The sequence below is a fragment of the Brachycentrus maculatus genome, unplaced genomic scaffold, assembly GCF_059751285.1.
Source record: "Brachycentrus maculatus isolate JH-2025_06_01 unplaced genomic scaffold, ASM5975128v1 h1tg000129l, whole genome shotgun sequence".
In the NCBI taxonomy this organism is placed as follows: Eukaryota; Metazoa; Arthropoda; class Insecta; order Trichoptera; family Brachycentridae; genus Brachycentrus; species Brachycentrus maculatus.
The window spans coordinates 194,122-221,212 of record NW_028280882.1 but is presented as its reverse complement, the minus strand read 5'-3'; the positions used below and the strand labels follow the sequence as shown (position 1 = coordinate 221,212).

General features: G+C 34.4%; 1 protein-coding gene across 6 annotated transcripts in view; it reads right to left on the bottom strand.

The window, feature by feature from the left end:
* step (cytohesin steppke) overlaps positions 1 to 27,091 on the bottom strand; it is a 149,486-nt gene that overhangs the window by 18,584 nt on the left and 103,811 nt on the right. For all 6 annotated transcript variants that reach the window (XR_015837560.1, XR_015837558.1, XR_015837559.1 and 3 more), the window contains exon 3: positions 9,097 to 9,229. Coding sequence is in view for 3 of the 6 variants with exons in the window: in XM_088260209.1 (XP_088116335.1) it covers positions 9,097 to 9,229 (133 nt within the window). In the remaining 3 variants the exon portion in view is untranslated. The remainder of the gene's footprint in view (positions 1 to 9,096; positions 9,230 to 27,091) is intronic.

Sequence of the window (27,091 nt, the reverse complement as noted above, 5' to 3'; positions counted from 1 at the left end):
CCGTTTTCGAGACCTGGAGTGGACTCTCCCCTTAAATGAAAGAAGAAGTGTCGACCCAGTAAAAGCGTCGAGTCGACACCGCGGAGGCGGTGACAAAAGACCTTCCGGGTGAAAGGAAATAGGTACAGAGATCTCGCAAAGAGCCTAGTGACGTCACTACACACGAAATTTGCAGCGACTTGGCGACCTTTTCATCATGAATCGTGCATCAGTACATTTACAAAGGGTCGCGTACTCTCACACGGCTCTTAAAAAATGCAGGTTGTTTTTCTCATAGTTGTACGAAATTATTAAAATAATGAAGTACAGTAAAACCGAGATATAACGGACTAATTGGGAGGAGGATTGCCCGTTAGAGCCTGAAGTCCGTTATATAAAAATAGGTTAAAATAAATAAATAAACTTTAACAAAAATATGATCACTGTATTCAGGATATAAATAAACACTACAAAACACAAACGAAATTGTATTTTCATTATGTAATTGAATCGGCAGTCACTTTGTGGTAATATCTATGGTATACATTTTTTTATTTAAATTTTATTTGGTAAATACCACCATTTTTTTAAAATCTATTGTAACACGTCGGCTGTCCAAACTCAAAACACAGTAAGGGACATTTTTTTGTAGTACGTTTTTTTTTGCATTTTTGGACTAAGTAGATTCTACTTAATCCAAAAATGCAAAAAAACGTACTACAAAAAAATGTCCCTTACTGTGTTTTAAGTTTGGACAGCCGACGCGTTTCGACGCATTCCGCATCGTTTATACAATGTTTGAAAAAGATGCAGTACATCGAAAGACGCGTAACAATAGATTTTAAGAAATAGTGGTATATACCAAGTAAAACTTTTTTTTTTAATCGATCCATATAACATCCATATTGTATTATTTTTTTCAAGTTGTTTTATCATCCGTAGGGTGAATAATCCAGTGTCCAGTGAATAAATAAAAATAAAATGTTGTGTCATAGGGAGGTTGTTTTTCCACAGGGTGACAAAAATAAAGCATCTACTTGATCTCGAACTGGGCTAAAAATAACATCGTACAATCCGAGTGACAAATCTAGACCGACATATCCTGACTACGCCTCCACGGATTACATGATTACCATCGTATCTATACATGCGGTACAAGTGGCGATAACATTTTCCTCTATTTCTTATTCAAATTTTGCAATGAAAATCAGCCCAGAATATGTAATTAATATGTAATAGTTATAACAAAAATTGTCCTAATTTGTATTAAACTCGATCTGATCTGCATTTATTCAAACATAATATGTATATATAAATCCAACCTTAAAAATAACATGCCTATTTTAATAGTTTTTTTAAGTAAAAGTTTAAAATTAATTTCAATAGTACGGGTGCGGTCCTGTAACTAGTATCGCGGAGTCAAAATGGTTATGAAAAAAAAACAGAGATACCCCAATTTCACTTACGAGCTCAAAAACAAAGAACCTTGGCCTTCTTAAAATAACAATAAAAAATATTACAATATTTTTAGTTTGTAGCTAACTAACTAACTAACCATCACGCCGCTTCCCCGCGGGGGTAGGCAGGGAGAATAGAGCGCCACACCACTCTGTCCTTGCAAACATTCTTCGCCTCTTCCACGTTCATGCATAAGCCTTGTAAATATTCAGACGTTCATACACTTCTCCATCAATATTGATATGCCAAAAAAGAGTCTATTACAATTTTAAAGATTCCTCTGCGGATTTCATACATTTCTACCAAGTATGTGAATTTCATTAAGTTTTTCCTTTATTATCAAACTTTGTTATAGCCGAACAAAAGTATACGATTGTATGCGATTAATGGTATGCAGATTTCCACGAGGCAATTGCTGTGAGTGCAAGTTGTTTAGTTGTTGCATCACTGCATCTTTACTTTCATCCGGTGATGACGTATGCATACTGTATGTATAGGTACTGAATAATAGACTCGACAAAAGAGTGCATAAAGATATAACTAGAGTGTAGAGATGATTTTTAAAGGCGAAAATAACAATAAACATCTCAGTTCTCATTTCCTTTAGTGAACATATGCTTCTTACATCGTTTCTCTATAACGGACCATAAAGAAGGAAAATTCGCGAACGTAAAACGTATGAGAAAAAGTAATAAAAATGTACTAAACCTTTCACACATTGATTACTGAGTACGCGCTAACGGTGTACGGTGAAATCTTGACAAATACCCAGTACGCGGCTAGAGCGTAAGGTTCATAAACGAGATCTGATTATAAAATGCATCAATGCCGCTAGATGTCTATATATCACGACCTCAACATGACAGCCGAGTGCAGTGTTATATTTACTGCGGTCAGCAGTAGTCCCTATGAGAGTGTACCTCTATTGTGACTGGCCTCATAATTCGCATGCGTTTTTCACTACGCGTTTTTTACCGCTATCAGACGACGCATGGAAGTCCCACGGGGTTTTTTGTGAATGCTTTCCGATATGTAAAACAAATAAAAAATTAAACGGTTTTAAAAAACGACAGTTATTGGGTTGATGCAAAAGTTTTGACCGTTTTTTACATATATTTTTATAATTTTTTTTTTCTTGTGTATTATTTATTTAATAAATTATATAATTTCCATCAGTTCTTATAACCTTCTCCCATCTTTCTATCAACTAATTAATACCAGTAGTATAAAATTCCCTAGATTTTAATGCAAAATGAAGTAAGGGATGTTTTTACCTGCTCTATTGAATAATTTTTTTCATCATTTATTTTTTTTTGCAGTGATCGGAATAAATAAAAATCAGAAAGAGCAAGATTTGTAGAATACAATGGATGCTTGATAACATCCCAATTTAACTCATTTAGCTTGTGTTGGGTCATCATAGCCACATGTGGTCGCGCGTTGTCGTGATGAAACACTGCCCCTTTTCTGTTTACCAATTCTGGTCTATCCTTTTGAAGGACCATGTTCAATTCGGAAAATTGCTGACAATATCGTTCTGCTGTACTTGTCTTATCGTGTTCCAAGAGTTCAAAATACACAATACCCTTATTATTCCACCAAACACAAAGTATAACTTTTTTTTATGGATTTCAGCCTTCGAAGTTGTTAATGGGGCTTGTCCAGGTATAATCCAATGTCTTTTTCTTGCCACGTTGTTGTACACGACCCATTTCTCATCTCCCGTCACCAAACGATGCAAAAAAGGTTCATGTTTTTGTCTCGCACTCAAAGCAACGCGCGTTGAAACACGATCCAATAAATTGGCAGCCGACAATTGATGAGGTATCCAAACGTCGTACCGCGAAACCATTTCCATACGCTTCAAATGTCTTAATGCGATTGTTTGGTTGACTCCCATCATTGACACAATCTCCCTGATGGTTAGACGTGGATTGGTGTCAATTATGACTTTTAATTCGTCGTCATCAGACTTCAATGGCCGCCCGGTACGTGGTTTATCAATGAGTGAAAAAACTCCAGATCGGAATTTTGCAAACCATCTTCGTACCTGTAGAACTTTGATGACATCTGCTCCATACACTTCACAAATGTTTTTGGTTGCCACACTCGCGGTATTGTCTTTACGGAATTCATAAAGTAAACAATGACGTAAATGCACTTTATCGAACGACATTTTGAAAAAATACAAGGGGTTATTACTGTACTCTGGCCAGGCCAAAACTGAATAGAAAGTAGAGGGAAAGCATCCTTTATATAATGGAATCATAAAAAAAGAAGATACTATTCATAATTTATGAAAAATTTTTTTTTTACCTAGGATCATAAAAAACGGTCATTACTTTTGCATCAACCCAATACAATATGAAATTAATTTTCTATTAGTTTTATTCTGTATTTAAGGCATACTTTGAACATCTTACCAGATTACAAAAAAATCCGTAATGAATGCTCAATAATTAAGGGTATACTCTCAATTATACAATTCAGTACGCGACCGGCTGCGCGAAAAGCCACACGTGTATTCAGCGCACCTTTTTTTTTAAAGAATATATATTGGAATTTGATTTTCTTTAGAATATATAAATTGAAAAACTATTTTTTAACCTTTTTTAAACTCTTTTACTTTTAATAACTCTTTTATTTTCAAAACCATTTATTTTATCCGAGGAAAAACTTTTTTTAATTATTTAAAAACGGTGTTTGAGCTAAAAAAATCAATTAAGTTAAATGTTACCTGGGTTCAAAGAAAATTAAGTTGAGGGCTATCGATTATCCCGCGTTACTAGAGTAAAGAATTTATTTTACTCTAAAGGGATGTTACCTTTTCCCCATCAATACCTCACCATCCGTGAGCCCGCTATAAAATGTACAGGTGTTCGCAGGAATTAAATAACACTAATAAAATTATTCCTATAATAAAGATCCGGATAGGGATTATATTAAATGACAACACGGTATAAAATTAACGAAATTTCGAAACCGACTTTGATAAACGTAAAAATAACACGACCAAAACCGGAAAAAAGTTCAACCCCCAACAATCTTAACAAAAAAATCATTAAAACTCAGAGGGGCAAAGGTAGGGGATACTTTAAATGCAAATCAGAGAACCCCGAAAACGGTGGGAAGATCAAAAGTAATTTGCTAGACTTAAATAATAATTTATTCCGAAGAAATTAAACAGAGCCCTTACAACAACTAAAACTCCAATTTAATCCGAGGCTTGATCATTCGTGCAAAATTTAATTGAAAAACCGACGAAATCATAGGGTCGTTAAAAATATATAACGAGCTTTAAAATCGTGCATCAAAGGGAACAAACCAATGATCAAAGGTGCTGAAAAATGTGTTAATCGATGATCTAATGAAGTCGGAACTTGATCAATTAATTGTGAGCTCAGAGACTTCTAAAAATAAAAATGCACCGCATTCGAATAATAAAACCGTTTTTTTTTTGTCAAACACTCCCAGGTTTTTTTTTTATAAAATGAAGGCGTCATGCTTCTGCGAAGTATTAAAATTTTCGAAGAAATAGCGAGAAACGATTGATATGGAATCTAATAAACGCCAAATTATGTATTTTTTGAGGGCAAGAGATGTGGATTAGGGAATTGCACTAACGTCAAATTGGATTATTAAAAGTTCCAGTGAATTGATCGGGTACCGGTGGCGGCAAACGAAATGATAAGGGTCGAAAGTGGAGACTTATCTTGGGTGAAAATATTAATAAAATGAGAACTAAAGAAGGCGTAAAAATAACGATATAGTACACCGGCCGCCTACCAAATAATAAGCGAGAGGCAAAGGATTATTCCTGAAATACAGAATGTTATTTGGGCTGTATCCTAAAAAAATAATTGGATATATGGTACACTGATTTTCATCCCTTATTGAAGTTGCTCGTCTCGTGCGTGTGAAATCGAAAATCTAAAAGGCCAATTAAATGTCCATTTTAAATATAATGGCTATTTATAATAAAACTCACAAATCCTCATTTCTTACCGTTATATTATCTTATACTGTAGTATGATGCATAGGGCACTTGATTGTATTGATATATATTTATCGTTAAATACAGTAAAGAAATCAGTCCAGGATATAATAATGACAAAACTGTACATTTTTAACCATGGCGTTGACAAAAATCAAGATTAAACAAAATTATGTTAATTCTCAAATAACAATATTATTCATTGAGACTTTCGGCTGAAATGTTCGGTATAAATACTACCCAAATATAGAAAAAATAAACAGGAAACGGTTTATTTATACCCAGATATTTGAGTAGAATATTGAAATTTAGGTGAGTATAAAAACAGTAGAAACCAACTATGGTATAATAAATACTAGGCTCACTGTGAACTATTGGTAACATTTAATATTTCCGATACCCACTACTACCCTTTTTATGTTCATTAATATACATTTTTTAGGGCTTTCAAAAATGGGTTCCCAAAGGGAATTTGCATTCGGTTTGTTTTGCTTGTGTTTCAAGTAAACTGCTGTTTAAATGTCTCATTAGTATACCGTCGCTAAGAACACAAAACCATGTAGCTGAATTATTATGGGTGAAATGAATTGAAAGTGGAAGAGATTTTATAATACCCCCAATGTTCAATTTTTTATAAATGAAAAAATACATTTGGTATTTTATGTAAAAGTAATTAAGTCTGTTTGTTATTAATACAAAAAAAACAGTTAACATTAAAAAATAACAAAAAATAATATTAATAATAATGAAGCAATATTTTTTCAAACTATCAAGAGAAAATGAGTGTACATAGAAAAAGAGTTCTCACGATATACCTACGCTAATTTTTTGTGTTAGTGTGAGTGTCAAATATATTTGTGTGTGCGTGTGTTTTTTTTCTTCAATAATAGCTATCAAGATATACATACGAAATGAATGATTATGATATATATGAATTGCTCGCGTGTGGCGTCAAATATATTTGTGTTATTAATTTTGCCCAGAATTTAATAACTAAAGTTAATTTAAACTGGTATAGGAATTTTCAGAATCACAAAACTTTTTCAAAGTAAACTATAGCTATGTCAATATTACAGGGATTAAAATGTAAATATTGCGAAAACTGAGTTAGAACAGTTTTCGTCGCAAACGACGATATTCGGTTAATTAGGGGTCTCTTCCCTCGGGAAACTAATCACTAAAGTTACAGTTTAATCAATTTAACTTAGTTCCAAACAAAGTTTGTCTTAATGACAAATGAATGAATGTATTCGCTTCTTAATTTGATCATATATTTAAATTTGAATGCTCCTTTGCCGATGTTCAATTAAGTTACGAGACATTTCTGTTAAATAAATTTTCAGATGATACACGTAATATGAATGAAATTAATCTAATTTTAGTATTACATATATTTTTTTTATGTAAATTTTACTTGGTAGATGCCACTATTTCTTAAAATCTATTCGATGCATTCTACATCATTTTAAAACACAAAATGATGCGGAATGCATCGAAACACGCGTCACAATAGATCGTAAGAAATAGTGATATTTGCCAAGTAAAATGGAGAATAAGAAATGGAAAGATAGCAACACAAAGTGACTGGCGAATCAATTGATTAAGTTATTTCAAACCTAGCTGTACCCGGCACGTATTGCTAAGGCTCAGTCTGGTTAAATGGAATAGAAAGAAAATAGAACACACAACTCTAACGCTTGTAAAGCCGATCTATGAAACAACAGGGCAATGGAAAACATTGAGAAAGACAGATGTAAGAGGCTGTCAAAAAGCGCCTGGTGCACCACGAGCAACATTTAGTAGTTAAGTGTGTTGCTGTTACGATCAACGAATGGCGCTGCCATTGCGGCAAGAAATGCTTTAAAAAATATATATTTACCCCAGGCAAAAATAACTGTCACAGGTGCAGCGTTGCATAAAAAATTCAAGGCAACTTGAGGAGATTTAATATTATGAACGAACGAACATTTACATCATTATCTTTATAGATAACGTCAAAAACTCGTTTTAAAAACTAAGAATAGTTATTTATTTTCATTTGTAAAAATAATAATAAAATGATGATGTAATATACATGAGGGTGGAATACAGGGGGTGATGACCCATTAAAAATATTTTTGTACGGAATTTTCGTTCAACTGTCTCATCTTCCATTACTATTACGTTCACAGCACACGAGCATATAATGACGCTCTTAAATATATTGTAGAATTCCACTATTAAAAACATATTACTGTCTAATAGACAGAGTTAAATCTCGGGTCGTGGTACGTCCGAGTATTATTGAATCGTGAACTGTTTGACTCCCGAAATTCTACCAATTAACGACCGTCTGCCGTTTGCGGTATGCGGCATTTGATCCGTACTGGACCATATCTCCGGAGATCATTCTGACCCTTACAGCACACGAGCATAGAGGCCACACGACTGCCGGCGGCCCTTCGAGGGTGTGGGCGAACCAAGCGCCCTATGACCTCCGGGTCGGCGTGCAATGATCAACCGAGACGTTTTATCATACAAAAGCTGGGAGCATTTGACATTTTTATATCTCAACATATATGAAGAAGAATTTGGAAGTCTGGGTATTTACAGGGCTTACGACTTGTCATAAGCTGGTTGAGTGATCACTTAGCACACGTGTAACATTCACTATCGCATCCGTGTATAACGATTTATGGGTGCGCCTCTTTATAAATGCAGCGAGTGAACAAATCGCTACCGTAAGCTGTGAATTGTGTACAACTTTTTGAGTGTGTCACACTCAAAATGTAAATAAATTGACCAGTCAAATTATAAGCTTAAATAATAAAAATTAAAAGGATATTTCCTGGCGTTTCTCATGTATGTTATTAAAATCCAGGATTCGGACCTCACATACTGATATAAGAGTTTCTGCTCAATAAAAAGCTTATTTTCATCTCACCAATAGATGTCTCTAGTGAAGTTCTAGTGATTTGAGAACAATGTTTAAAAATTGGTTCATATATATAGAACTTCCAAGAATTTGAGTAGTGTGGTTGTCAATAATGGGTAGAATTGGTGAATGTTACACGAGTGTAAAGTGATCACTTATACCAGCCTATGACGGTCGTCAGCCCCGTAAATGCCCAAACTTCCATATTCTTCTTCATCTTTGATGAGATGTAAAAAATAATGTTAATTGTTTATTTTCTATTGCCTCTGTTGACGACCATTCTATAGTTGTCTCCAACAAAACCGATAAGGAGTTATTACGTTTTGATATCTCAACATAGATGAAGAAGAATATGACAGTCTGGGTATTTACACGGCTAATAACTTCGTAGGCTGGCTAAGTGATCACTTTACACACGTGTAACATTCTACCCATGATTGACAACCGCACTACTAAAATTTTTGAAACTCCTACATATATCATAAATCTCATGACACTTTTATGTTTTAGTTCACGGGAGTCATCTATGGTTAGTTTGAGAAAGCTTTAATTTAGCAGGTTGTTTTATCTAGACGTACCATATGCAAGGTCCTAGCCGGATTATTTTACATACTGGGAGACTGTTAAGCTGTTTTAATGGTTTACAATTTAACCAGTTGTTTTCTTTTCTTACACACACTATTTTGGACACACTTAATCAATGGGAATATTTGGGTTTGCGTTTGTGTCGATGCAACAATGGGAGACTCACCCTTTTTGGGGTCCATGTTAAACTTCTTTCTGCCGATGGTGAGCTGCTTGTCCTTGTTTTTCTGTTTGCCCTCCTCCGACCCCTCCAACGTCTCCATCTCGGCGTTAATCTCGCCGAGCTCATCTTTTAATTGCTGAAAAAAAGAAAAGACAGTAAAAATAGAGTGTATAACCTACATTTCAATTACTAGCGAAATTCTATTTATTGTCTTCGGACACTCGTCGTGAAGTGACGTCGCTGTTTGCTATAGACGCGCTCGCTTTCAGTAATCCTGCTTTGAAAAAGGAATCAAGTTTTGTTTGCAATTTTGAAGTCGGCTGTCCGAATTCGAATCGAAAATGCGTATAATAAAGTCGAGATCTGATCTTACCACTAATAAATTAATGGCCGCTAAAAAATGTCTAGATGTTGCGGCATTAAAATTTACGTACGTGTGTATATTATTAACAGTATATTATATTATTATATATTATTGTGTATATTATTACTTGTGTATATTATTACTTTGTTGTCAAAAATTCGATAAAATAATTTCAATTTCTACATTAATGACATGCCGGTGTAAAGAAGGCAACAATTCATATAACAACATACATTTTTTTGTTTTGAAAAATCAACAAGATGAAGAATAATATGGATTTCTGGGCAAAAATAATACGAACAAACTCATATCATTGGAGATAATCCAGATTTGTGAACAAGTATGTGGAGGCAACTCAAATTGTTATAAAATATAAAATATGAGCGCCCAAAGTCGTATTTATTCATTAAAAAAAAAAACTAAATATGCTTCATTATAAGGATTTTTAATTGATCATAAATCATAACAAGAGAGAAACCTGTTTCATTAATTAATGCGGATGAAATTTTTAGAGCGTGTAACCCGAAAGCGATAATTTGTCGAGTGGAGAGACAAACCGCGGGTAGGCGTGGAGCAAAACCGGGAACGACGACTCCCCAATTCCCGATTCTTGCACCACATATTTCATCGAAAATCCGAACCGAAACGCCCGTAATCGCGGGGAGAGCGATAAAAATACGACAGAAATCAGAAATACGGCCATTCCGCGAGATTGCATCCCCATTGTGAACAGTCGCACGGCTTGCGGGGCTTTTGTTATAATGCGGAAGACTCGACGCTTCGGGCAGATACAGTGAGACGCTCGGAGGAAAATCGCTTACAGCGACATATCATATGTTGAGGGAAATTGATCGGATCCTCAAAAGGATAGACAGATACAGTATTGAGACTCTATCAACAGCGTCAGCGCTTCAACTTGAAAAAAAGATAATAATTTGAAATTTTGACATCTCATCAAAGATGAAGAAGAATATGGAAGTCTGTGCTGACGACCGTCATAGGCTAGTTTAAGTGATCACTTTACACACTTGTGACATTCACCAATTCTACCCATTAATGACAACCACACTAATCAAAATCTCGGAAGTTCTATTTATATGAACCAACTTTGAACGATTATTCTTGATTCACTAGAACTTCACTAGAGACATCTATTGGTGAGATGAATATTGTGAACAATAATTATTTATTCCACAGCCCGACTGGTCATCATTTGATGAATAACAAGTGCCGTTTTATCAATTTTAGAAAAATTCAATACATTTTTTTACATAGAAACATATGCTGTTCATTTGGGGTTAAATATAATTATTTTTCTAATTTAAGTTTCACTTGGCTACTATCTTTTGACCCTTGTCCGCGCCCAATGGTGCATAGGGCACTGCATCATATTGACGCAGTGTTATCCCGATCGTTACTTACATGAAGGCAAGGTGATCACTCTTGCGCTACGGATACCAGTCCAGGGTAATATTGAATAAATATTAGAGTGTAAAATCACTACGTCACTAACCCACATACGTTTATAAAAAGCAATAAGAAAAATACAAAACTTACTCTTTACTAAGGATATGTGGGCAGTAAAAATCAGTTTCGAGACGGTCGCGCAAGTGAGCGTAGTGAATTTTAAATTAATTTATTAGAGTTTATATAATAATTATAGTATTACGACAAACGTAATAAAGTAGAAGTTACGTGGAAACTTCGTGACAGTACCACGTGGCTGGGTGGGTGGATATAGGAGGGGGGGGGGTGCCAACAGATGGCGTGACAAGTTCGGGGAAGGATGATCATAATAAGCCGGAGTGCCAAGTGTCATAGAAGAAACGAAATTAATAATTTACAACATTTTGAGTGTGTCCAAATACTTGTTCACAAAATCTGGATTATCTTCAATTACTGGAGTTATTTTCATATTATTTATTATTCAGGACCTCACATACTTATATAAGAATTTCTGCTTAATAAAAAGCTTCTTTACATCAAGGATTCTAGTGATTCAATAACAAGGTTTCTAAATTGGTTCATATATATAGAACTTCCAAGAATTTGTGTAGTGGGCTTGTCAATAATGGGTAGAATTGGTGAATGTTACACGTGTGTAAAGTGATCACTTAAACCAGCCTATGACGGTCGTCAGCCCCGTAAATGCCCAGACTTCCATATTCTTCTTCATCTTTGATTAGATGTCAAAAAATAATATGAAATTAATCATATTCGCAGGTTGATATTGATGTGTACGCGGAAAATCGATAATTATTGTCATTAGTCTGAGGTAGTTGCTGCGTAAATAAAATTTAAGGTGCCTATTCCCAAATATGTACGTTCCCATGAAACAAAGGCATTAAAATATGCAAACTGTTATTTGAGTCAACGCAAATCACACCCAGCTGACGTAAACATTTTGTTTTCAAATTCCGTTTGGATTTTTACAGGTTCTTCACTTCAAATTGTACGTTTTACAAAACAAATTGGACGTTATATTGCATTTAAAAAAAAAAATAATAATTTAAAAAATAATTTACCATGGTGAATAGCACTGACGTAAAACATAGATATATATTTTTTAATTATTATAATTGTCATTTTGTTTTCAAATTTCATTTGAATTTATACAGGTTTTTCACTTCAAATTGTACATTCGTTTTACTAACCAAATTTGACTCCTTTCAATTGAAATCGGACGTTTTACTAAATATCAAAATTTATTTATTTTTTAGTTTTTAATTAAAAAAAATATTTACTATTCTACCATGGTCAATAGCACTCATACGTATAAAGTGATCACTTTAAGCAGCCTCGACAAGTCGTGAGTTCTGTAAATGCACAGAATTAAAGATCATTCTTATTCATCTACTACTACTACTACTAACATCACGCCGTTTCTCCACAGGGTTAGGCAGAGAGGATGGAACGCCACAATCTTCTGTCCTGACACACACTCTTTGCCTCCTTCACATCCTTATACGTAGACATACATGCCCTCCGATTACGCAGACTTTTGACACTGCCACGATCAGATCAATCAGAACCTTCATCTATGTTGAGATATGAATAAAAAAATGCCTTGGTTATGGAGTTGTCCACATTTAATTTTTGGCTTGAAAATTTAATGTACCGTAGAAAGGGGCTACTTGAACATTGATGTGTTACTTGAGCCCAGTACAAAAAAAAATCTGTATTTAAAAATGTAAATGAACGTATCGTGACAATAAGTGTCACCTGTCAGAAAACAAGGAATCATGTCGATACGTTCATTATTGTAGGCCAAATACAGATTTTTTTTTGTACTGGGCTCAAGTAACACATCAAAGTTCAAGTAGTCCCATTCAACGGTACATAATTTATTTTGCAGAACCCCACTTATACTCGTACATGTTAAGGTACTAAATTCCCCTACGACGAGATGAAATACTACTAGCCAGCATTTGACCGCTATGTTCTATGGTAACGTGCATAGTGTATGGTGTATGGTACCTCAACCGACTAGGAGATGCGAGAATCCAACGGCACAAAGTCTAGGTCCAGGTAATAGGGGGCCGATATCCGAAGGAGATGTAAAGAAACCGCAGTATGCTCATAGATTGGCGGGACGTGCCGTGTATCGGAATTGATTAAATTAAAGTGCCCACCGCAACTCCTAATAGACTATAAACCCGGGAGCAGATGAGGTAAAACGCTCACAATTATGCAAATTGCAGTAATACACGCTACCCGTCATAATAATAATACTTACGTAATAAATACATTAGAATTCGGGATCGATTCCCAGGGGGGAGAGTCAAATAAATATTAAATAAATATAAGTGATTTATTCACTCTAATATTTATTCAATTTTTACTGTGGACTATTACCGGAGCGGAGGGCTGATCACATTTATTTCATGTGTTAGCGATCAAGATAAGGATTTGAAGAAGAAGAACAAATACATAAAGTGTACCAAAAATCCAGCCACGCATTGCTGCGGCTCAGCCTGGTTTCTGACGGTTTAATGGAAAAGAAAAAAACAGATCATATTAAAACACGCGCGTATCCGGCGATTTTTGTAGAAAAATAGAAAACAGACAAAAAAAACGGCCCGATTAACTTCTAATGAAGCAGTTTGTCATCGTTTAATAAAATTATAAGCAACGACAGTAAAAAACATTTCCATTAAATGATTCGGCAGTCACTTTGTGTTAATATCATGTACCATCCTTGACGTTATCGATTGCATCGCAGACATGTATAACGGGCAAATATGTATATGCATTATAACCAGACAATCTCTCGGTCTCATTTGTGGTCTCATTAAATTCAAACACGATGCATTAGATAGAAAAAGTAAATACACATAGAATACAGTTGAACTCGCAAGTTTACAACATAAACAAAAATTAAATACACTTAGAATACAGTTGAACGCGCAAGTTTACAACAAAAACAGTAAATGTACATTCTATGCCTCTTTGTTTTTAAATGAAGATACCAGGAAAAGAAGAAAGTAGAGGATATAATGGATCGCGTGGCAAAACTCAAATGGCAATGGGCAGGACATATTGCAAGGCAGGAACCCACAAGATGGACCCCAAGAATTTTACGACGGAGACCTTGGGAGAACAAAAGAGGTGTCGGAAGACACCGAAAGAGATGGCCCGACGACATAGTCGCTGTGGGATGTAAAAACTGTCTGCAAGCAGCAAAAAGCGGAGGAAATGGAAAGAAGGGGAAGAGGCTTATATTTACCAGTGGAGGTCAAAGGGGTCACGAAGAAGAAGAAAATAACACTTATAAAAGATAATTATGCGATAAGATTGGTACATAAGACCTCTGTAAGATCCTCTGAAACCTCCGGGAGAAAAGCTGACTATATACGAGAAAATCGTGGAAATGAAATTACGACGAAAATCTGCTTTTACAGGATTACCAGATCATTAAAGATCTTAAATTTTCAAAAGCGCCGCAAAAAAATAATCTCACCCAAGTACCGTTCTACTATCCTATTTTCCGGCCCAAACTTAGTACTCGTGTTGTGTTATGAGTCAGATTTTCACATTACGGAAACGTCTGGTCATCGTATTTAATGGATCCGAGAATCACAGATTACAAAAAAGCGGTAAAATGATATACATTTTCCTTTCAACGCGGAAAACTGAAAAGTTGTTTACGTTTTACATCTCATAGGCAAATGTAATTGGTAATGTGATTTTACCACTAGCCGCCTACGCATTATGGTGGATGGCACATTCGTAGGGACGATCATGACCATGACGGTGCATAGGGCACCGGGAGAGATTGACGGAGTGTTATCTTGCGTTATAATTAATCACGCGAAAGAATGATGATCAATGGCGTATTGTTACAGTAAAAAATGAGAGGATAAAGTGAACGATAAAATTTTAAATAATTACATTGAAAGACACTTTTCTTGAATTTGCCATATTGAAAATCGAACTTCGGACACCGTGCATAGTAGCCCTACAGTGTTAATGAAGTACTAAAAATAAATTTCGTAACAATTAATTTATATTCCTCTCTTTGTGGTATTATCAATCCATTTTTTAATTTAAGTTTTACTTAGTAAATACCACTTTTTGTAAAAATCTATTGTAACACGTGTTTTGATGCATTCCGCATGATTTTCAAATAACGTTCAATTTTAAGGAAAAGTGGTATTTACCAATTAAAACTTAAACTTAAAGCTAAAAATAAAATTGAAAAACCTCTCGGCCTTATGACTTTAAGTAGGTTCATTATTTGAAGCACTAAAAATCAATGTATATTTCACAAATAATTGGAATTTGAAGAAAAAGATCGAACTAGCCAATCCATTTGGGTGGGCAATGACGTGTTCATGTGAACTAGGTAAAGCCAATAGCAAATTAATGTTGCAGAAATTCCAGATTAAACGTGAAATGCACTTACATCTACACAAAAATGTATTCCATTCTAACCGGAATGGTTATCGCTATTGTTACACATCGCTTGGCCCAAACCGTGATTAAATCATGACGTCTCTTTGTGTAGTAGACTCTTGTGACCAATAATGTGAGGTAATAATACCAGAAAAATACATTAAAAACTCATTACATGTAATTTTATAATATACGATATTTAAAATTAAAAAAAGAAACAATTAATATTGATAAAGTGATGTTTTATCTTGATAATGTTTTGTAAATCGTTACAACTATTATTCCGAATCGAATTTATTTTCCGAAGATACAAATGTTATTTTTAATGTATGAATTAGCATTGTTATCACAACAACAACAAAAAAACTACTGGCAACCGGATCTAATGATAAACAATTTTATAATATATTTATATTTGAATGTTTTTTTCTCCTCAATATTACACATAAAATATGCGACAAACAGTCAAAATCTTGAATATTCCAGTTATGTTTGAATTTTGCAGCTATAAATATTACATATAACAAAGGCAGTAAAATCAGGTTACATCGATAAGCCGTATTCCAATTAAAACTGCCAATCAAAATAAGTAACGAAATTCTACAATAGTTCGCTAATTAATTGAAATTTTAAGTGCTTTCGAATAAAATATCAAAAGTGCGAGTTGAAATCGAAACTCGAATATACATATTTTGGAGTGGCCATTGTTATATAAGGTACAATTTCCTGGGTAAAGGAGGAATATTTCTCGAGTTGTGTGATCGTGCTGATTATAATAAAATACAAGTTACAGTAATACATTTCACAATTTTTGAAAAAAAAAACTTTATAAAACAAGATATTTTTGTTAAAAAAAGACACAATAAATCGTACCAGAAAAAAAATGTTCCTTTGCTTATTTTCAAAATAATAGTAAAAAAGGTGAGAAAATAATTCAGTGACTCGTAGGAAATATATTGTGTAAACAATAATTGTGATTAAATCTACACAACATCTTAATACGAACATGGTCGTTATTGTAAAAATGCGGTCACTATTTGAATTTAGTGGCTAAAAGTCATAATAAATATTATTTTATCAATTTATGTAGGTAAATTTAAAAAAAGGGCTATAATATGATTATATTTTTAGGACTATGCTTTCTTAATGTAGCAAATTTAACAAATATTTGTGTGGGTTTTATGCCATTTACGAGTATGAAAACCTGCAGACCTATTCATGTATTTGAGTTCCATATAAGGCGTTCTCAAAATTTTCAAAAACAACAAGAGAAACATTCACCTGAAAAATCAGTCAATTTAAAGCGACTTTTCTTTATTTGTGAACACAATGAACTAGAAATAATTTGTTTTTTAACCTTTGACAGAAATAAGTACAAAGTATTTCTATATTTGGCCATACTCCAAAACATATTTTAGATAAATTGCTCCACATGTCAACACGGGTGATATTTGGGCACGCGGACGGATAGAATAGAGCACTGGTGGGTTTGTGAATTTCTACTACGCTCAAACTGATATCTTTATAAAGCATGGGCTCGAGCAAGGAGGATGTTCGTTTGAAACAATGCCAGAAGCCAGAGCGACGTTGTTTGTTTTAATTTTTGTACCGTTTACCTTAAAGTGAATCATGCGGATTTGTATTCCTGGGCAAACACGAGCCATCACTTACGGCTGTGCTATAGTGAAGGTCAGTCATCTAACTCAGGGATAGAAGTGCAATGTTTTGTGAGCCAAATAATAAATAAAATAAAATACAATACGTTCCGATCGGACTTAAAAAATTTTTTTTTTGAACTGACGTCAGTTTCTTCAAGGATATGCTTTGTTAATCTAGTCATTCAGAACAAATAAATGTATTTTAAAAAAATATCAATTTTTCCTGTAACAGTTTGAAAATGACTTTTTCAGAATAAAAGCAACCACATACATACAATTTATTTTAGTGGAAAAATAAAATAGACATTCATCAAATCATTTTTGGGAAACTTATCAACAATTTAATACTATATGTTGTGCAGGGTATATCAATTGATGAATTTCGCGATGTAATTAGAGCTAAAAACGTAAGAAAACTGATGTAAAAATAAATACTCCAATTAATAAACTTAAATATTTTAAAAGGATGGAATATAGAAGTTAACACGAGCACTGAAACTGAAATTGGAGTTTCAATAACAGACAAGAACAACAATCCAAAATGGATATTAACTATCTATTCATTTTTAAATTTAAGTTTTACTTGGTAAATGCCACTATTTCCTAAGTAAACCTTAAGGTCACAATAGACCTAATATGGTCGCAGTGACATAAGGGAAGCAAGATCCTTTGAACTCAAAAAAAAAGTAAAGCTTAAATAAAAAAAAAACGTTATCAATAATATTTTATACTACTGACACTTATCTGGCATTATGAGCGTACACATTGAATTGATGTAATGTTAATATGATCCTTTATATATAAAGGCAAATTTGCCTTCATATAAATTGCATTTGACCATCCTTGCGCTTGGTGATGTGATCAATGCTGTTAAGCAAAAAGGAATAAAGAAAGTAATGAATATGAATTTAATAAAATATGTCTATTTGCAGAGTGAGAAAAAAGCAATAAGGTACTAGTCGAAGCTTTAAATTTCCCCGTTGAAATGTAGCAATAAAAAAATACCTTTGGGTACTAAAATTCTCAGTTGTAATATGCACACACTGCGATGGTTAAAAGTGAATTCATGCAATTTTATGAAATTCGCGATAAAACGAATTGACATCACTAACGGCTGAACATGGGAAAATATATGGATGTGAATGCCCCCGCGGACTTTATGTAATCTGTCAGTTTCATTTCCTGGCAAAATTTTAAACTGCAGTTATCGACTGTATTGTCTATAGAGCGTAACGTACACTGTAGCGAAAATGTACAAAGGCGCAAAAATTGCAGTAGCGTGTGAACAAGCCTGAAATAACACGTAAAATCAATCACGAAAATTCCTCATAAATTTCGAAAGCCTAGAAGAGGAATTTATTTGAAAATCGTATCGAAAACCTAGATACCTACGCATTTTTTTATATACAAATTGCATGATATGTAACGTATTTTTGCAATGTATTCCTTACACAACATCTCCTAACCCAATGTGCACCGTATCGTATATAAGCGGTATTATCTTAAACGTTGAATACACGAAAGCAAAGTCCTGTTTCAGGTACCAGTCCAGGGTAGCATGAATTAAATAGTATAGTAAAAAAAAAACACTTATATTTTGCACCTCTCCCGGGAATCGAACCCGGGACTTCCATCATAGTAGCTAAACACGCTGACTACTTCAATGCGGAGGCGCCAAATTTAAAAACGTAAATAAAAAATAATAACAAACTAACCAGTACGCCGTTCCACTGCATGGGTAGGCTGAGAGACTAGAACCCCACACCAACCTGTCTTTGCTTTTTTGTTTGCAAACAATCTTCGCCTGTTTTACATTTATGCATCTCCTCATACATTCTCTGCCGATTATTCCGGCTCCTGACTTGACCGCATACTTTCATGTGCATATTTGTAATACTTGATCATCCCAAGTGTTCTTCGGTCTTTTTCTGCTTCAATTTCCGACTACATTACCCCCAAAAATCTGTTTTACTGTTCTTTCTTTACTGACACACCTTTCTTGATTTTATCGATAATGCTCATCTCAGCCTTGCGTTCTTTCCTTGTATCACCATTCGGACAGCTATCATATAATAATAATAAAACCCTTATCCGCACCCCAATGGTGCACAGGGCACTGTGTCTTTTAAACGCAGTGTTATCATGATCGTTTTACACATGAAGGAAAGGTGATCAGTCCTCCGCTTCAGGTACCAGTCCATGGTAATATTGAATAAATATTACAGTGAAAAAATTACTTATATTTATTTCTACCCCCCTTGGGAATCGAACCCGGGACCTCCAGAACGGTAGCCGAGCGTGCTGGCCATTACACTACGGAGGCGGACAGCTATCATAGATCATTAAAAATAATAAATGTTTAGAAATTCTATGTGACTGCTAACAATAGATCAATGTTTGATTATTCATATTTAAAGTATTCTATTTACATAGATCGTTTGTGTAAATAGAATACTTTGAATATTAATAATCAAACAATATTATGTTGCTAGTAGACAGGTATAAATTCTAAACATTTATTATTTTCAAAGGATACAAAAATGTCAATACAATCGTAGTTTAAAACTGAAACTATAATAATGAGTGTAAATAAAATTTTAAATGTCAGTATTTGATATTACTTTCATCTATAGACCATAGAGTTACATTGTTGGGTCATATATCCAAAATTAAACGCTGTTATTGGATTGAATTCTACTTTTATTTACATATATATGATAATAGGTGACGCCTTTCGTCTTATTAAGACATTATCAAACACTAACACTAACTAAGTGCACTAACACTAACACTAGTCACATATTATCATATATCGCTCACTCCTTTCAACAACGTCATATATCAAAAAACTTTATTTTATTTAAACATATAATAAAATGTATTAAATTTAAATATCAAGCTACTTATTGAACTTTTTACTTTGCAACAGATATTTTTAGATAAAACCTGAATGTTTTTTCTCCATTTGAAAAATATTTAGTATATTTAAAAAATAACTAAACAAAACCTCTTCTTCATTACCTATTCTTCAAAATACAAAAACAACACTTTCTGCCCTGTAGCGGGTAAATATTAGGTTAAAAATATGCCGCTTTTGCTGGGATATAGTACATTTTCTGGGCATTCCGAAAATATGCACAACTGAAAATCGACGATTTTTGATACATGACGTTGTTGAAAGGAGTGAGTGATATATGTAAATAAAAGTAGAATTCAATATAATAACCGTGTTCAATTTTGGATATATAACCCAACAATTGTCTGCAGTTACAATAAATACATAGAGTTATATCTTGTGTATCACGATGGGTGAATCATTTAATGAGCACAATAAAACGTTTAATTTATTTAATTAGTCTATCAAGAGATGTGTCAAGCGTTATTTAGTTTAGAAACACTGAAATATTTCGGTATTACCGGGAACTTGGTTGTTCTGAAATGAGTAATGTTTATGTAATTTGGAATTCGGAAGTCAAACGACTCACTGTAGATGTATTTTCAAGTTTGCAAGACAAATATAGAGGTCAACTTATTTGGCGAGAATATTAAACGGAAACCTAAGCGTTTTCCGAGAAGGAAACACCACACTATACAAAGTATATAATTTCAAACGACAATTGACGAATCATTGAATATAAATATGAATGAGTTTAAAAATAAAATATGAAATGGCTAAAAATATTATTTTTCAATAATACAAGAGCCAATTTCGTTTTTATTCGTGTTTTATGTTCTAAATTAATGTTTTTTAATGAAAAAAAATGCAAGGCTGAGACAAGCATTGGCGATAAAATTAAGATAGGTGTGTCGAGATGGCATACGAATCGAATGAGAAAAGTAAAACATAAAAACATAAAAAAAACATAAGGAACAGAACACACAAATTTATGGAGCGAATGTAGTTGGAAACAGAAGCAGAGGAAGATCGAGGAAAACTTGGACTGATAACGTATTTCAAATACTCGAAAGTGGTCAGGGCAGGAGCCAGAATAATCGGTGGGTATGTATGAGGAGATAGATGTATGAATGTGGAAGAAGCGAAGATTGTTTGCAAAGACAAATTGAAGCAAATGAACAATTTTCCGAAATTTGGGTAACATGGTTGTCGATCATGGGTAGAACGGTGAATGTTACACAGTGTTCAAAGTGATCACCATAACCGGTCGAAAGCCAAGCTCAGACTTCCATATTTCCATATCAATAGACTCCTCCATCCAAAATTGAGATATCAATAAAAATCTTGATAAAAATATTTATTAGCCACGCTGTATATACTATACTTGATTATTAATAAGTTTTATTATTATTGATAGCTAGCGCGTGGATGGTTGACTGTTTTAGTCATATTTTAACAAGTGTTGTAGGAAGGAATTTCTAGAATATTAATTATGCCGGTCCTGTGAGTATGGTTGACATGTTCTTGACACCGTTGGAATGTCATACGTACTGTCTAGCTTCAAATATAATGCCTTATTATAAGTTCATTACAATGATATATTTATAAAAAATATTTATTTTATCAATACCATATCAAACAGTCACTTCTTTACACATGTAAAAATAAAGGAAAAGCACTAAAAATATATCTAACCCTTATCCGCACCCCAATGGTGCATAGGGTACTGCATCATATAAACGCAGTGTTATCTTGATCGTTAACACACGAAGGAAAGGTGATTAGCCCTCCGCTTCAGGTACCAGTCCAGGGTTATATCGAATAAATATTAGAGTGAAAAAATCACTTATAATTTATATGACCCCCCCCCCTGGGAATCGTACCCGGGACCTCCAGTACGGCTACCGAGCGTGCTGACCACAACACTACAGAGGCGTCTAAAATATTTACGAAAGAAAAACTTAAAAAATAAAATGAGATATAATCAGTATGGTGGATACTCCAAGAATAAAAAAATAACGATAAATTATCACTGCAATAAAAACCAGTGCTTTGATAACAAACCACGTGTAAAAAATTTCTATAGTTATGTTGAGCAGTTACATAAAATAAAATTCTACAAACGTAATAGCTTATTTGAAAACTAATTCTCACGATTTGTGTAATTTTCTGGGACGCTATTTATTCTACCTTCGCGTAGGAAATAGACGACCAAAATTCCAAAGAGATAACGTCAGACGCGTCATTGTGTCAGCAGCGAGATATATTTACTATGACATATGTATTACCGATGATGGTTACAGATTACTCGTCATCATTTTACTCCGAACACAATTGGTCCATAAATCAATATTTTTTCAGCTTCCTGCGAGATATTGCCGACAAAATGGATTGCGATGATATCATTTTCCGAGGCGGGAGAACACAAAATTCCGCCCAATATTTAAGGTATAATTTGTACCATGAAAACATTTTATTATTTTTGAAATTTTTTTAATCACGTTCATAAAAAAATTCAAAATGACTACGAGAAAATTCGCAATACGTTGGCTTGAGTGATTTCGTTTGTACGCATCGTTTAAAAACGAAATTGTTACACCTGGTATCGAGTCGTGTGATTATGATGCTTTGAAGCTCTCCACCCATCCAAAATTTGATGATATTTAAATTAAGACATAAAATACTAAACTGGAATTATTCCCTTCTACAAAGCGGGGCTATTTTTTTTCAATTCCATTTTTTTTACTCAGGGTTTAAAATACACAAACATTGGTATATGTAGTGTGTGAAAAGGTGATTAATATTAAATAAAAAGTATAAAAGTATAAGTAAGGAGTGTTGAGACGGTTTGGGCATACGAATCGAGTAGTAAAACAAATTCATGAAGCGAACGTAGTTGGTAACAAAAGCAGAGGAATACCAAAGAAAACTTGGCATGATCGCGTATTTCAAAAACTTGAAAGTGGTCAGGTGAGCAGTCGGAATAATCGGGGATGCACGAATATGGAAGAGGCGAATATTGTTTGCAAAGACAGATGAAAGTGGCGTTCTGTTCTCTCTACCTACCACTACAGGGAAATTGCTACTACTTATACTACCATTACGCCGTTTCCCCACAGGGATAGGCAGAGAGGCAGATGGAACGCCACACTCTTCTGTCCTGACATACACTCTTTGCTTCTTTGACATCCATACGTCTAGTCATACATGTGGCGTGATGGTTAATTAGTTAGTTAGTTAAAAAAATATTTTTCACAATATTGTAGACAAAGGGGTCAAGCGACGTCATCCTCACTTTTCTCAGAAGGCACTTTCCATGGAAATGACCTTTAATACGTGCTACGATGCGTCCCAGGTTAACTGCTGTTTGACAAAATGGCGTTCGATTATATTCGAGTACGGCACGCCAAATATACCGTTATAGGCTATATAGTGTATTCGCCGAAAGCTTTCAGAGTAATCACTGGCGGGTGTACGTAATATTGCGGCGGGGGGAGGGTGCGGTGGCTCGCGTCAGGGCGGGGGTAGACAACCCTCGGGTGAAAACAATAACCAACGCACAGACGTCATCCTGGCGACATTTTAATCAACAACAAAAAGGGTCACGGATTAATAAATGTGCGTTTCTATGCACGACAAATAGAGTAAACAATCATATTCGTTGTTTACTTTTGTTAATCACAAATTATTGGTGAACAAAGAGAATTGTAATGAATATGTTAAATTTGACTGCGTACAAACACTTACTTACACGTACTTTTATGTACATGCTAGTTTAATGATTATCCCGACGAAGGGACGAGTACCTACGTCTCGAAATCGGTAGATTAAAAAGTCAGCGAGCGGTCACTTACCAACATTGTATGTGTGTCTGTCTGTCTGTGTGTGTGTGTGTGTGTGTGTGTGTGTGTGTGTGTGTGTGTGTGTGTGTATGTGTGTGTGTGTGTGTGTGTGTGTGTGTGTGTGTGTGTGTGTGTGTGTGTGTGTATGTGTGTGTATGTGTGTGTATGTGTGTGTATGTGTGTGTGAGTGTGTGTGTACGTTTGTGTGTATACGGGTGTGTGTACGTGTATTTACGTGTGTATTTACGTGTGTGTGTACGTGTGCATGTACATGTTTTGTTACGTATTTTAATTGTACGTTATATAATGTGCATGCCATATGAACCATAGAGGCCTACACGCTTCATTACAAGTGTGCAGTCCATAAGTTCGGAATAAAAATACATAACTAACGTTTCGTAAATGGATAAATGATGTGGTTCGATGTTAAATATCACGTCATTCGGCCATGTCGCATTATGTATTGTTCTAATTTGTAACCATATGTATGATGAAAAATAAATGATATTATTAAAGGTGTTTCAAGGTTATTTCCAATCCGATAAGTCTTATATTAACATGAAGTAGTACCGTTAATATCGATTGGTTTTCCCAAAGTAAATATGGAATGGGAAAAGTTAACGTGGTCATGGGTATATAGTTTATATGTATACTGTAACATACATACGAATTACAGTATTTTTGCGATAAATAAAATAAAACAAACGGTTACAGTAAATTATTACAAATGAGAAACTCAAACTTAATTAATGATTCTGCTCTGTTTGAGCGGTTATTAATCGACAATAATTAATATTTGATGAAAAACTGAAAACCTTGAAAATGTATTTTAAATTAAGAGAAATCGTTTCAAAGTTTCATAGGCCATCGGAAACTGCCGACTGAAAAATAAACGGAAACGATAATTGATCCTGCAGACTGATCAAAGAGCGCTAACTGGGAAAAATATTAAGAAAATTATCCGCAGTCAAATCCTTTAAAACTTTCGACAAAGCGACGTAAATTCCTCCAGTCCATCGTCTCGTGCGTAATGAAAGACGGATTATGTAATTTCAGACTCGAATTTAAGAAGGTTATACCTCATTATTTAATAATGACGCACGTATAAGCCATATACAAATTCGAGAATTTAATTCCTTACGAGGGTCGAGGGACGGTTTTATCTATATAAATAAAAATATAAATGTTCGTTTCTTCAAAATCTTAAATTTCCCAAAGCTATCCACGGATTGCTTTGAAATTCTGACACAAACTTGCATTCGAAAACATGCGTATTTTCATACAACATGATTTTACTTGTGACATTTTACTGGTAAAAACATGCCTTTTGGACCGCAATGACAACGCCATCTGTTGAATGTTACAAATTATAGGCTCAATTTTGTTACATAAGAACACAAATTTCTTGTCGAAACTCGTGTGTTATTTACTGTGTTATTATGTGTGAATAGGATAAGAAAATATATGGATTCGCACAAAATACGTATTGAATAATTGCTAAAGTGCTACTATACTCGAAGAAATTGAATGAAAATGATGAATTAAAAACTTTTGTTGATTCAAATCTATCCTTGTGAATTTTCAAATGCTTGTTTATAAGGTAACTACGATTAGGTTTCGTGGTTTGATTGTAAAAATAATGTTTAAAAGAACATTAAAAGGGGTGGAATTAATACGCCCGTCACACGCGACGAACGGTTTCGTTATATACTGCGTAAGTAGGCAATAGGAGAGAACAGGTTACTTTCTCCACGAAGCCATCTCATTCCCACAGCACCTACCCGGACCCCATATTGGCGACGTACATATAGTAAAATGTGTATCGGTCGGTATATAAGGAAGGGGACGTGGCGATGGGAATTTTACGGCTGCATGAGGACCCTCGGATCCATAACTTTACGGGACGCGGAGGCCTCCTGCCGCAGCACGTGACGAAAGAGAGACGCTCCCCCCGACTCGAATTAAGGACGAGATGAAGGAAGGCGTACAAAGTGACGTGGTAGAAGAAAGGCAGCTTCAGAATGCATTAAATCCGACGTGGAAAAATCGAGATGAGGTTTAGCATAATATTGCGCAAGAGGGATTTAGGATAATATAGAGATCGTAAGAAGCTGCATGGATGATATAACACCCTATATAAAATAGCACCGATTCTTATAAATCTCATGAAAAGATGATGATATAGGCATTTTGAAATCAAACGCAGTATAATCACACAACGGTGATGTATGGGAATAATGCAAGACTGAGATAAGATTATCGATAACATTAAGAAAGATCTGTTGATATGAATTGGGAATGTGAATCGAATGAGTAAAGAAAGAATAGTAAAACAAATTTATGGGGCGAATAGAAGCAGAGGAATATCGAGAAAAACTTGGCAGGATCAAGTATTTCAAATACTTGAGCGTGGTCAGGTTAGGAGTCGGAAAAATCACATTTCAACTGCAGTCTACTTTCTTCTTCTCGACACGATCCATGTTTGAGTTTATTGAGTTTTTTTTATTAAATAGAAGAAAGTTTTTGAGTAGTCATTACCCAGCATTCTGTATTCTTCTTCATCTATGTTAAGATATCAATATATGGTAAATATCTTCCAAGTAAAGAAAGACCCTTGAACTTGGTGAACGAAGATTTGGACTCACTCAAAATATTGTCATTCAATCGATATGCAATACTTTCTAATAATATCTATATAAGTACAAAGAAAGAACAGGAAAATTATTGAACCATGATATGCTACACACAATAACTGTATTACACGAATGCGGTATCCGTTTGAGGGGATTTTTAATAGCCGTAAACGTAAGTGAATTCTAAGAAAATGCGAGGGCAGTTCATACCGAGAAACGCATGCCAGTAACATCACATGATATCGCTATCAATCGTGTACTGTTTACCTACAAAGGGGGAGGTTTATGGCAAAATAATAACAAAAATAATATTTAATATTTGGAAGGGGAGCAAAAAACATTCATAAATATATGAAGAAATAACTGTCAGAACAGCACCATGAAATTTACATTTAATAGAGTTTAAAAGCAAGTTATAACTGAATATATACAAACACCCTCGGTAGAAACGCGAGAATTTTCCTGCTATTATTAGAAGCAAACTCATTTGTACGTATTTTCTTACTTTGAAGAGAATTTAGTCCTTTTCATAACGTATAAACACATATTTTCTAGTGAGGAAAGAACAATACTAAGTTCAAGGTACGGTAACAAGAAAAACGTGAATATTTTACAATATAACGGAATTCGAAAACTTGCCCAAAATTTAGGCTTAAGTTGTAGAATCTAAAAAAAATAAGCGGTAATTTGCTAGGTACGATCGTAGTGAA